This window comes from Coregonus clupeaformis, chromosome 12 (assembly GCF_020615455.1).
Source record: "Coregonus clupeaformis isolate EN_2021a chromosome 12, ASM2061545v1, whole genome shotgun sequence".
NCBI lineage: Eukaryota > Metazoa > Chordata > Actinopteri > Salmoniformes > Salmonidae > Coregonus > Coregonus clupeaformis.
This window is the reverse complement of record NC_059203.1, coordinates 46379991-46393322: the sequence shown is the minus strand read 5'-3', so window position 1 is coordinate 46393322 and position 13332 is coordinate 46379991. Positions and strand designations below refer to the sequence as shown.

At 43.4% G+C, this 13332-nt stretch overlaps 1 protein-coding gene across 1 annotated transcript; it reads left to right on the top strand.

Moving 5' to 3' along the window:
* The first annotated feature begins 249 nt into the window (after positions 1–249).
* LOC121578411 (hyaluronidase-2) lies at positions 250–7772 on the top strand. Its single transcript, XM_041892776.1, has 4 exons — positions 250–512; positions 1059–2040; positions 5801–5890; positions 6924–7772. The coding sequence occupies exons 2-4, from the start codon at positions 1105–1107 to the stop codon at positions 7314–7316; spliced, it is 1419 nt and encodes a 472-aa protein (XP_041748710.1). The 5' UTR covers positions 250–512; positions 1059–1104; the 3' UTR covers positions 7317–7772.
* The last annotated feature ends 5560 nt before the right edge of the window (positions 7773–13332 follow it).

Below are 13332 nucleotides of genomic sequence, written 5' to 3'. Positions count from 1 at the left end.
AATTAAACGAACTACTGTATATTCAGTTAAAAACAGAAAATAAACAACATTTTAAATATGTAGTCTATAGTCGAAGGTTCACACAATGATTTTGGTGTAATACAATATATTGAGAACCACTTTGACGCGCCTACAAAGTACCATTTATTTCGCCACTCCCCTTTTTCATGCTGAATGGAACATCCTGAAGTGGTCCGGACTCGCACTAGCAACGACTTTTTATAAATAACCCACTAGGGTAGGGGTAGGGGTAGGCGTTGTGTGCAACTGAACTGACACCAGTACAGGTCCGGTACATTCACTGTCGGTGCAAGTTGTAAAGTACAGTAATAATACATGCCAGTGACAAATGAAGTACCAGTGTTTTTACCTATTGTTGCAGGGATCACTTAACAAGGTAGTTATTGGGAGAAGTTTGTTTCAATCAACTTTCTCCATCTTGAAAGACAAACGTAGCTTGGAATATAGTGAACTCTAGTATTTGGGAATGCTTCCTCATTCTGCTATACAAGGTAAGATATGTTTTTCTGTATCCTTTTCCACTAATGAAAACTTACTCATGGCAAATGGTGGATGTTATACACAGCAAAAGTGTAAGGGTGTTTTTGCTGACACAAGCTTCTACTGCTGCTTCTAGTATACTGCTGCTAAAACTGTTTCCCCACTAAACTCATTATTTTCAGTAGCATATAACTTTAACTCAATATTAAGTTAATCATCTTCATGAGAAGTGGTATTGTTTCCAGGCTTGTCATATAGAGTAGGCTGCTTAATCTTAATGCATTTTTCATAGAGACTTTCATGCTGGATAGAATGAATTAAACCAGCTGAACTGTTCACACTTTATTATCTATCCTCTTCATTCATAAACCTATTGTATGTCTGGAACCTGTTTGGTGGAAGTGAGCCCGTCCTCTATTGAAACTTTTCTGGGCATGGCGGTGTAGTACCAGAGTAATTACAGTTACTGTCAAATCTGAATCTATTGATTAGAAATCAAAATATTAATGTTGATGTTCGCTCTAAATTTAAATCAGCCATGTCAATTCTCTTTACAGGACAGGAGAGCAGAGAGTGAAAATACATTAATTCACCACAAAAGTCATGTTGTACTGGACTGTACTGCCTGATTGGAAAGTATTGCTGTTGGTGACACTTCTATGGGACTGCGTCTGTGCTGAGGAACTGAAGCCCACGAGATGGCCACTGTATCCCCAAAAGCCTCTGGTCCTGGCCTGGAATGCTCCGACAGAGGACTGCAGCCCACGGCACGGTATTAAATTTCAGCTGGAGCAGTTCCAGATTGTGGCGTCGCCTAACAAAGGCTTTGTCCGCCAGAACCTCACCATATTTTACAAGGACCGCTTGGGGTTGTACCCATACTATGATGAGCATGATGGTACTGCCAGGAACGGTGGACTCCCGCAGGTTGCCAGTCTCACTCAGCACCTGGAGAAGATGCCGGAGGGCATTCAGTATTACATACGCGAAGCAGGGGCCAAGGGACTGGCAGTTATTGACTGGGAGGAGTGGAGACCACTGTGGATCCGTAACTGGGATGTCAAGAATGTGTACCGCAACCAGTCAAGGCAGCTGGTGGCCCAGAAGAACCCAGCCTGGCCCACAGTGCGTGTGGCTAAGGTGGCCCAGCAGGAGTTTGAGATGTCGGCCCGGAAGTTCATGCTGGAGACCCTGAGGCTGGCCAAGAGCCTGCGGCCCAACCAGCTGTGGGGGTTCTACCTGTTCCCAGACTGCTACAACCACGACTACAGGAACACTCTGGAGAACTACACAGGCCGCTGCCCTGACGTGGAGGTGGCCCGGAATGAAATGCTCAAATGGCTGTGGACTGAGAGCACAGCCCTCTTCCCTTCGGTCTACATGGGCATGGTGCTGCGCTCTTCGCCCTCTGGGCGCCAGTTTGTCCGGAACCGGGTGAAGGAGGGGATGCGTCTGGCGTCAGTGGGAGATGGGCTGGCACGTCCTGTCTTTGTGTACGCCCGGCCCACCTACGCCAACGTACTGGAGTTGCTGACAGAGGTGAAGGGCTGTTTCTCTGACAGTCACATAGTACTAACCAGGAGAACTTGTAGACCTTTTGATCAGTATGTTTTCCGCTGGGCAGATAATCCATACTGCATACTGTATCATATTATTATTATTTATTATTATTATATTCTAGCTCAATTCAGTGACAAAGAAGTCTGGGAGTTGTTTGAATAATTTATGTAAAAAATATCTAGGCTATAAACCTACCCTAATAAAATCTTCCATCAAGATTTTAATGATTGCGGTTCACTTAATGTTTAGAAGTTTATTTTTGTAGAATAATGCTCCATATCAGAGTGCAATACTCCCTCTTTAATCTCTGTTTAATCAATGGGTGTGTTTTATAACCACTCTTTTGTGTGTGTGTGTGTGTGCTGGGTTGATAGACCCTGATTCACAGATCGAGCTCTCTCTCTCTACCCATGATCATAACCCTCAGTCCTTATCGGTGGCTGCAGCCCTTTCCTGATCTATCAGCAGATACCCCAAATACTCCCTCTCTTCAAATCAAAAATCAAATCACATTTTTATTTGTCACATGCGCCGAATACAACAGTGAAATGCTTACTTACAAGCCCTTAACCAACAATGCAGTTTTAAGAAAGAATACCAAAAAATCACAAAAGAATACAAAATCAAATAATACGAAATAAAAGTAACAAATAATTAAAGCGCAGCAGTAAAAATAACAATAGCGAGGCTATATACAGGGGGTACCAGTACTGAGTCAATGTGCGGGGGCACCGGTTAGTTGAGGTAATTGAGGTAATATGTACATGTAGGTAGACTTATTAAAGTGACTATGCATAGATAATAAACAGAGAGTAGCAGCAGCGTAAAATAGGGGGAGGGGGGGCAATGCAAATAGTCTGGGTAGCCATTTCATTAGATGTTCAGGAGTCTTATGGCTTGGGGGTAGAAGCTGTTTAGAAGCATCTTGGACCTAGACTTGGTGCTCCGGTACCGCCTGCCGTGCGGTAGCAGAGAGAACAGTCTATGACTAGGGTGGCTGGAGTCTTTGACCATTTTTAGGGCCTTCCTCTGACACCGCCTGGTATAGAGGTCCTGGATGGCAGGAAGCTTGGCCCCAGTGATGTACTGGGCCGTACGCACTACCCTCTGTAGTGCCTTGCGGTCGGAGGCCGAGCAGTTGCCATACCAGGCAGTGATGCAACCAGTCAGGATGCTCTCGATGGTGCAGCTGTAGAACCTTTTGAGGATCTGAGGACACATGCCAAATCTTTTCAGTCTCCTTAGGGAGAATAGGTTTTGTCGTGCCCGCTTCACGACTGTCTTGGTGTGCTTGGACCATGATAGTTTGTTGGTGATGTGGACACCAAGGAAGCTGAACTACAGCCCTGTCGATGAGAATGGGGGCATGCTCGGTCCTCTTCTTTTTCCTATAGTCCACAATCATCTCCTTTGTCTTGATCAGGGAGAGGTTGTTGTCCTGGCACCACACGGCCATGTCTCTGACCTCCTCCCTATAGGCTGTCTCGTCGTTGTCGGTGATCAGGCCTACCACTGTTGTGTCATCTGCAAACTTAATGATGGTGTTTGAGTCGTGCCTGGCCATGCAGTCATGAGTGAACAGGGAGTACAGGAGGGGACTGAGCACACACCCCTTTTGTCCAGGTGTGAAAGGGCAGTGTGGAGCGCAATAGAGATTGCATCATCTGTGGATCTGTTGGGGCGGTATGCAAATTGGAGATGGTCTAGGGTTTCTGGGATAATGGTGTTGATGTGAGCCATGACCAGCCTTTCAAAGCACTTCATGGCTACAGACGTCAGTGCTACGGGTCGGTAGTCATTTAGGCAGGTTACCTTAGTGTTCTTGGGCACAGGGACTATGTTGGTCTGCTTGAAACATGTTGTTATTACATACTCAGACAGGGAGAGGTTGAAAATGTTAGTGAAGACACTTGCCAGTTGGTCAGCGCATGCTCGGAGTACACGTCCTGGTAATCCGTCTGGCCCTGCGGCCTTGTGAATGTTGACCTGTTTAAAGGTTTTACTCACATCGGCTACGGAGAGCGTGATCACACAGTCATCTGGAACAGCTGATGCTCTCATGCATGTTTCAGTGTTACTTGCCTCGAAGCGAGCATAGAAGTAATTTAGCTCGTCTGGTAGGCTCGTGTCACTGGGCAGTTCGCGGCTGTGCTTCCCTTTGTAGTCTGTAATAGTTTGCAAGCCCTGCCACATCCGACGAGCGTCGGAGCCGGTGTAGTACGATTCGATCTTAGTCCTGTATTGACGCTTTGCCTGTTTGATGGTTCATCGGAGGGCATAGCAGGATTTCTTATAAGCTTCCGGGTTAGAGTCCCGCTCCTTGAAAGCGGCAGCTCTACCCTTTAGCTCAGTGCAGATGTTGCCTGTAATCCATGGCTTCTGGTTGGGGTATGTACATATAGTCACTGTGGGGACGACTTCATCGATACACTTATTGATGAAGCCAGCGACTGATGTGGTGTACTCCTCAATGCCATCGGAAGAATCCCGGAACATATTCCAGTCTGTGCTAGCAAAACAGTCCTGTAGCTTAGCATCTGCTTCATCTGACCACTTTTTTATTGACCGAGTCACTGGTGCTTCCGGCTTTAGTTTTTGCTTGTAAGCAGGAATCAGGAGGATAGAATTATGGTCAGATTTGCCAAATGGAGGGCGAGGGAGAGCTTTGTACGTGTCTCTGTGTGTGGAGTTAAGGTGGTCTAGAGTTTTTGTCCCTCTGGTTGCACATTTAACATGCTGGTAGAAATGAGGTAAAACGGATTAAAGTTTCCCTGCGCCGCCTCTGGATGAGCGTTTTCCTGTTTGCTTATGGTCGTATACAGTTCATTGAGTGCGGTCTTAGTGCCAGCATCGGTTTGTGGTGGTAAATAGACAGCTAAGAAGAATATAGATGAAAACTCTCTTGGTAGATAGTGTGGTCTACAGCTTATCATGAGATACTCTACCTCAGGCGAGCAAAACCTCAAGACTTCCTTAGATATCGTGCACCAGCTGTTGTTTACAAATATACTGCCACCCCAGAGGCTGCTGTTCTATCCTGCCGATACAGTGTATAACCCGCCAGCTGTATGTTATTCATGTCTTCGTTCAGCCACGACTCAGTGAAACATAAGATATTACTGCTTTTAATGTCCCGTTGGTAGGACATTCGTGCCTGTAGTTCGTCCACTTTATTATCAAACGATTGTAAATTGGCCAATAGTATCGATGGCAAAGGCAGATTAGCCACTCGTTGCCGGCTCCTTACCAAGCACCCCGATCTCCTTCCGCGATATCTCCTTTTCATTCTACTGCGAATGACGGGATGAGGGCCCTGTCGGGTGTCTGGAGCAAATCCCTCTGGTCCGACTCATTAAATAAATATTATTTGTCCAGCTTAAGGTGAGTAATCGCTGTTCTGATGTCCAGAAGCTCTTTTCGGTCATAAGAGACGGTAGCAGCAACATTATGTGTATATGTGTGAGCGGGATGGGCGTTGGTCATGTTACTTGCTAACACCCCATAGTTCATTTCCTTACGAGGGCGTGAGCAGATAAGAGGTGGTCACATACAAAAAGTCTATATGGTCCAGTGGCCTCTCGCCCCCACGCACAACAATTGAACACTGAACAATTGTGCATGGTGTCATTTTGGTTATTTTCCATTGGCTGATTTGTGCTGACTGTGCACTCTGTGTGCTTTGTGATAAATCTTTACGTCTTCTATGGTCAAGATTTTTAATGATTTCATCTCTCTGCAGACGGACCTGGTCTCCACAATTGGGGAAAGTGTGGCTCTTGGGGCTGCAGGCATCATCCTCTGGGGAGACCACGCTTATGCAGGCAGCAAGGCAAGTGTCCATGCATTTACAGAAGTCTCATAAAAGCACAACGAATCACGTGATCACTGAATGACCAACTCACAGGACCTCACTGCACGTCACAGTGTCATAGTCAGTCACGTCACAACCATTCATTCACTTGATTATCAGCTGATTATCAGTTGTGTTTTTGTAGCAGCCCCTCTTCATGTCCCATTTGTTATTATGATTTGAAAGTGTTTGTAGTGGATCTTAAGTTTAATTTAAATTGGGGAGACGCAGGAATGACATTGATGTAAATCTACCTTTAAAGAGCAACTGCCCCAAAAAAACAACTTCTCATTTAGGAAACAGCCTGTGGCATTGATATGAGTCAGAATTTTTTTTGATTACAAAGGGTAAATAGGATATCTTTGGTCATAATGTCGGTCTTCAAAAACAGCTTTGTCAGACTTGTAGTCATGACTGCATCACAACGTAAATGAAGGTTGGGTTTGTTTCAATCGTGCCCACAGCTGGCAGCACATAAGTAATCATCAATTCGGAGTGCAGCTGCATGCGACCCGATCGTAAAGGCTGTGGTAAATTTGGGTTGACTTTGGATATCCCTATGGGGCTAGTTAGGGACCATCAGTAAATTACACAATTTACATGGGACAATATGTAAAAATTCAATAACTTTAGAACTTTAAAACAACTATAATTTGTAGAAATTCATTTACAAATATTGAAAGCATTTAATGAGAACTAAAAGGTGTGCAACATGAAAATATTGTCTCATTTACATGTGTAATTTATTGACAGTCCCTAATTAGCTCCGGAGATAGGCTATCCAAAGTCAAACCAACTTTGCCATGGTTGCACACCAGCTGGCTGAATCTAATTGGCTAAATAATTGGGCTAACTCTTCCCACCTGTGAACACGCACAAGAGACACCCACATCAAACCACACCCCGAAACCAACTCACATTTGAATTCAGTAATTTCTTAATTAACCAAACCTAAAACGAGGCCAAAACAGGAAGTTCAGCCACCCTTTAAACTCTGTGTGTGTCTCTCCAGGCCAGCTGCTCTAGTCTGAATGAGTACCTGCGGGGTCCGCTGGGCAGGTACCTGCTTAACGTCTCCACGGCAGCAGAGCTGTGCAGCCAGGCGCTGTGCGGTTCCCAAGGACGCTGCCTGCGTAGACACCCTGACACTGACGCCTACCTGCACCTCAGCACCCGTACCCACAGCATAGAGCCCATGGTAAATGGTAAACTCAAGGTTCAAGGTCAGCTTGGGGAAGATGACATATTGGGCTTTCAGAGAGAGTTCCAGTGCCAGTGCTATAGCGGCTACCAGGGAGAGGGCTGTGGCCAGAGAGACCCCCAACAACAAAGAGGCATTGCAGCTCCAATCATGGCGTCATGGGTGCACTGTCTGCTCCTGCTACTCATCACACTCCTGCTCTGAGTGCATACATACACAGGCATACAACTACATTCAAATAATTGAACGTGTACTGGTATACACATGACATTATCTACACACATGCGCAAACATTATATAAATACACTTTGGGGCAAATGTATTCACTGTGGTCCAGATTGCTGTAAGGTTGGTGGATCTATGATTAGACGGTGGAACACTGTGAGTTATGGTTGTTTGTGTGTTCATTTTTTCCATACATTGGAGGGCTCGCTGAAAATAACTTTGTTTACGTTGATCTCTTTCTCAGTCTCTTTCCCACAATATATCTCTCTCATGCCTCTCCTTCCCACAACCCCTCCCCACTCTTTCAGTGTCATTTTCTCATGATCCCAAAGTCTATGTTTTTGTGTGGAAATGTGTGTTGCTATCAAATCAAATCAAATCGTATTTATCACATACACGTGTTTAGCAGATGTTATAGTGGGTTGTAGCGAATTTCTTGTGCTTCTAGCTCCGACAGTGCAGTAATATCTAACAAGTAATATCTAACAATTTCACAACATATACCAAATACACACAAAACTAGTAAGGAATGGGATTTAATAATATATACATATATGGACAAGCAATGACAGAGTGGCATTGACTAAGATACAGTAGAATATTATGGAATAGAATGCAGTATATACATATGAGATGAGTAGTGCAAGATATGTAAACATTATTAAAGTGACTAGTGTTCCATTTCTTAAAGTGGCCAGTGATTGTGCTTATGATGTATGTATAATTTTGTGTTATGTGTGAGCCAAAATGGGGCAGATGTACTTGATTCTTGGAATAGCACAAAATAGTAGTTTGTTCCTGACCTCTGACATTTTTATCTTTAGGTTTTAATATTTATATGAATGTATCCATGCTCTGTCGTAGCCGGCCGCGACCGGGAGACCCATGGGGCGGTGCACAATTGGCCAAGCATCGTCCAGGGTAGGGGAGGGAATGGCTGGCAGGGATGTAGCTCAGTTGGTAGAGCATGGCGTTTGTAACGCCAGGGTTGTGGGTTCGTTTCACACGGGGGGTATGAAAAAAAATAAAAATAAAATGTATGCACTCACTAACTGTAAGTCGCTCTGGATAAGAGCGTCTTCTAAATGACTAAAATGTAAATGTAAAATGTGTTTTCACGTTTGTTCAAAAGCTTTTGTTATTTTATGGCAAAAACAAGACTACTATTTTCACTCCAGAATTGTGTGTCTCTCTTACTGTGTACTGTGTTTCAATCACTCAAAATAAATCAAAGCTGTAATTAAGTGATAATGCCCGAGAAGCCGGTGTTTGGAGGATATATTGGCATGTGCGTTGTTTCATCGAGGGCTGGTAAACCGTGCCAATATATCCTCCAAACACCAGCTTTGAGGGCATGATGACTTTTATACAACGGGTTACCAACATATTCAAATAATGATTGACATATTTTCATATAAAATGTTATTTTGATGAATTTATTCATACTATTTCATCCGAGATATAGTTCCGACACAAATCTAGGGTTGCTACCCAAGCCGGCTGGTCGTTCGTTCTTTCGGTTCGGGTGCCAGAGACGCGACCCATTCGTTAATTCAGCCCAGTCAAAGCTATTCGCTGCTCTGGCACCCCAATGGTGGAACAAGCTCCCCCACGACGCCAGGACAGCGGAGTCACTGACCACCTTCCGGAGACACTTGAAACCCTACCTCTTTAAGGAATACCTGGAATAGTATAATAGTAATCCTTCTACCCCCCCCCATTTACTACCACTGTCTTTTGTCTAAACTAACACCTGACTTATTTCACCTGCTAGCACTTACTTGTTTAAAGAAATGTACTTATTGTGATCGAGATGTAGTTGTCCCTGATTGCACTGACTTTGCTCACAGCTGCTTGTTTGAAGAAGTGTACTTACTGTGATCAAGATGTGGTTGTCCCACTGGCTATCCTAAGTTGAATGCACCAATTTGTAAGTCGCTCTGGATAAGAGCGTCTGCTAAATGACTTAAATGTAAATGTTAAGACTTTTTGTTCTAAATCTATGGACGTGACCCAGTCATTCATTCAAAATGTTCCGTTGCCATGATGGCTGGCAACGTTCTTATCCCTTGCTTACCAGCTAGCCAACTTTGGCTAACACAGTCACGTCAAACAGTGTAGCCAGAATAACAGCAAAGTAGCTGCATTTACGTTTGTTTAAGCTGTTTTCTACTATTTTTTCGGGGGATACATCCATAACAATGAGCTAATGATGTGCCATTTCGCCTGGCATAGAACATTTGCTCTCTCGCCAGGCCACTGTTCAGAAGAGATAGCCAACTACACGGCTAACACAATCACTACAAACTGAAGCTGGAATGACAGCAAACTAGCTGCATTTCCTGTTTTTCTATTGACGTGTCTTTGTATCCTCCTGAGACCCAGCCCATTGACTTATATCCACTGTAGTGGACATTTGAGTTTCATCCCTCTTCTTGGAATCTTTTGTGCAAGTCTCTTAATTCCTGATGTACTGTACAGAGGACATCCTGGGCTTTTCAGTGATATGTCATTTGATTGGCTGGGAGGCCGGGAACCGCCTCTATCTTTCCTTTCAAAATGGACGGCATAGGAACAAGCACATTTTATGGAAAGATGAGAGGTAAGTCAAATATTGTTTGTCTATGGTTTTGTTACTATGATAATCATATATTTTCTTGTTCATGAAGGTGTTAGGAATCATATATTTAGTTCTGATAGCAACTAAATTATGTATCTTTTGAAAGATTTGCCATTTTATGAATGTCAATTATAGTGGACATCAGGACTATCTTCATGTAAATAATGACTCCACATTGTCGTAGGAAACAGAACTGAAGCAGAAAGAATTCTTTACCGAGGGAGATTCAGATTTGGAGTTGTCAGATGATGAGAGAGATGAGGATAAGTTTCAACCAGTGATACAAAACGGTGATGAAGAAGAAGAAGACAATGCAGAAGGCTCAGTTGAAGGGACAGATGCAGACACAGACACAGATACAGACAGGGATGAACAGGAAACTCGTTCCCCTCTGTGGGCCAGGAGTAACATGTATGTTTGATGCAGTTCCACAATTTTAAATTCAGCTGCATTGAGTATTTAAACTGTTATTACTTATCATTTATTATTCTTTTTTCCTTCATATCAGATTTGCACCTGTGTTACCTGGGCTTCCTGTGTGTCAAGATGACCCTACAACACCTGCAGACTGGAGTCCAATTGAATACTTTTCACAGTACATTGACAACAAGGTCTTTGAAGATTTGGCAACATACACAAATCAAAGAGAGCTGCAAATCAAAGGAGTGTGCATGAACACCACGCCACAAGAAATAAAAATCTTCTTGGGCATTTCAGTCCACATGGCCTGCCTTGGCTATCCCAGAATTAAAATGTTTTGGGCCAACAAAACTAAAGTGCCAGTCATAAGTAGCAAAATGACTAGGGATAGATTCTTCAGGATAAGAAATTCCCTCAAGATTGTCAATGACCTGGCTGTAACAGAGGAAACAAAGAAGGCAGATATTCTTTGGAAAGTCAGGCTAATACTCGATCGTGTGCGCCAAGGCTGTCTCAGCCTTGCAAAGCCAGAAAGGGTCTGCATTGATGAGCAAATCATCCCATTCACAGGCCGTTGTCCAGTCAGGCAATATGTTCCCGGCAAGCCAAACCCTACTGGCCTAAAGGTCTTTGTCCTTGCATCCCCAAATGGTCTGATGCTTGATTTTGAAGTCTACCAAGGGAAGAATACCTTTACAGTCCAAAGGTTAGGAGTTGGAGCTGCAGCAGTTCTACGCATGGTTGAATCTGTTCCAACAGGAAGCCACATATTCTTTGACAGGTACTTCACAACCATAGATCTATTGGATGCATTGCTGGCAAAGGGCCTTCCTGCAACTGGAACTATAATGAAGAACCGTGTCCCAAAGCTGTGCCAGCTGCCAGTAGACAAACAGTTGAAAAAAGAGGGGAGAGGAACATCAGTGTCAGTGGCCAGAAAGAGTCCTGAGCTGGCCATCACAAAATGGTTCGACAACAAACCAGTGCTCATGGCATCCACTGTACATGGGAAAGACCCAGAAGACATCTGTACCAGATGGTCCCAGAAAGAAAAGCACCTGGTCCAGGTTAAAAGACCAGCAGTAATTAAGCAGTATAATGATAACATGGGTGGCGTAGATCTTTGTGATCGCATGCTTAGCTTCTATCGTATGTCAAGCAGGACCAAGAAGTGGACATCGCGCGTGATCAGTCACTTCTTTGATGTTGCCATCACCAACTCCTGGATACAATACCAGTCTGACAGCAAAGCTCTGCACAGACCATCCAAGAACACACATCAGTACCTGGACTTCAAACTACTCCTAGCTGAGGAGCTGTTGGAGAGTCCGGAACTGGAAAACAGCTGTGAAGAGAGATGAGCCACCATCTAAAATGAGGATCCCACAACCAGAGCCATCTGTGCGCAGACTAGGAGCCATGCACATGCCTGAGATGATGGATACCAAGCATGCAGAAAGATGCAGAAATAAGGGCTGCAAGAGCAAGACGTACATGAGATGTACCAAATGCAAGATGTTCCTCTGCATTACCAAAAAGAGAAATTGCTTCCAGGACTTTCACCACTAACAAAGAAAATACTAAGAACAAAATGAAGAGTGAAGGAAAAAGCTAGATTGGATTCAGTTTGACAGAAGGAAAAAATCCAAAATAAATCTGTTACACATTAGTTATATGTTCATTGTTCAAATAACACTTAAAGGATTCAAGGGGACAAATCAAAGGATATGGACATAACAAAGTGTTAAGCTTTAATAGTAAAGCTATCCTTGCGAAATGTAAGGAAAAGGATTCAAGAATGATTAATGTGTATTGTATAATCAAAATGTCTGTATTCTTGGATAATAATCAATCTACAGCCCAAAATGTATGTATTCTTAGTTCATAAAAACTCTGTAATCTGTAAGAACTCTGTAAAAATTTGTATCTACCAAATGTGTCTCTTTTCGTACTCAAATGATCCTGTTGTCCACTACAGTGGACATGCTGTAAAATAAAAAATAAAAAATAAAATTAAAATGTGGAAATTGTAGGATGCTTTTTTAAACCCTAAACAGTTATTGAATCACAAAAAAATATGATTAGGAAAAACAATATTTTCCTTGGTTCTCAAGCTATTCGCTGCTCTGGCACCCCAATGGTGGAACAAGCTCCCCCACGACGCCAGGACAGCGGAGTCACTGACCACCTTCCGGAGACACTTGAAACCCTACCTCTTTAAGGAATACCTGGAATAGTATAATAGTAATCCTTCTACCCCCCCCCCATTTACTACCACTGTCTTTTGTCTAAACTAACACCTGACTTATTTCACCTGCTAGCACTTACTTGTTTAAAGAAATGTACTTATTGTGATCGAGATGTAGTTGTCCCTGATTGCACTGACTTTGCTCACAGCTGCTTGTTTGAAGAAGTGTACTTACTGTGATCAAGATGTGGTTGTCCCACTGGCTATCCTAAGTTGAATGCACCAATTTGTAAGTCGCTCTGGATAAGAGCGTCTGCTAAATGACTTAAATGTAAATGTTAAGACTTTTTGTTCTAAATCTATGGACGTGACCCAGTCATTCATTCAAAATGTTCCGTTGCCATGATGGCTGGCAACGTTCTTATCCCTTGCTTACCAGCTAGCCAACTTTGGCTAACACAGTCACGTCAAACAGTGTAGCCAGAATAACAGCAAAGTAGCTGCATTTACGTTTGTTTAAGCTGTTTTCTACTATTTTTTCGGGGGATACATCCATAACAATGAGCTAATGATGTGCCATTTCGCCTGGCATAGAACATTTGCTCTCTTGCCAGGCCACTGTTCAGAAGAGATAGCCAACTACACGGCTAACACAATCACTACAAACTGAAGCTGGAATGACAGCAAACTAGCTGCATTTCCTGTTTTTCTATTGACGTGTCTTTGTATAGTTGAAGTCGGACGTTTACATACACTTAGGTTGGAGT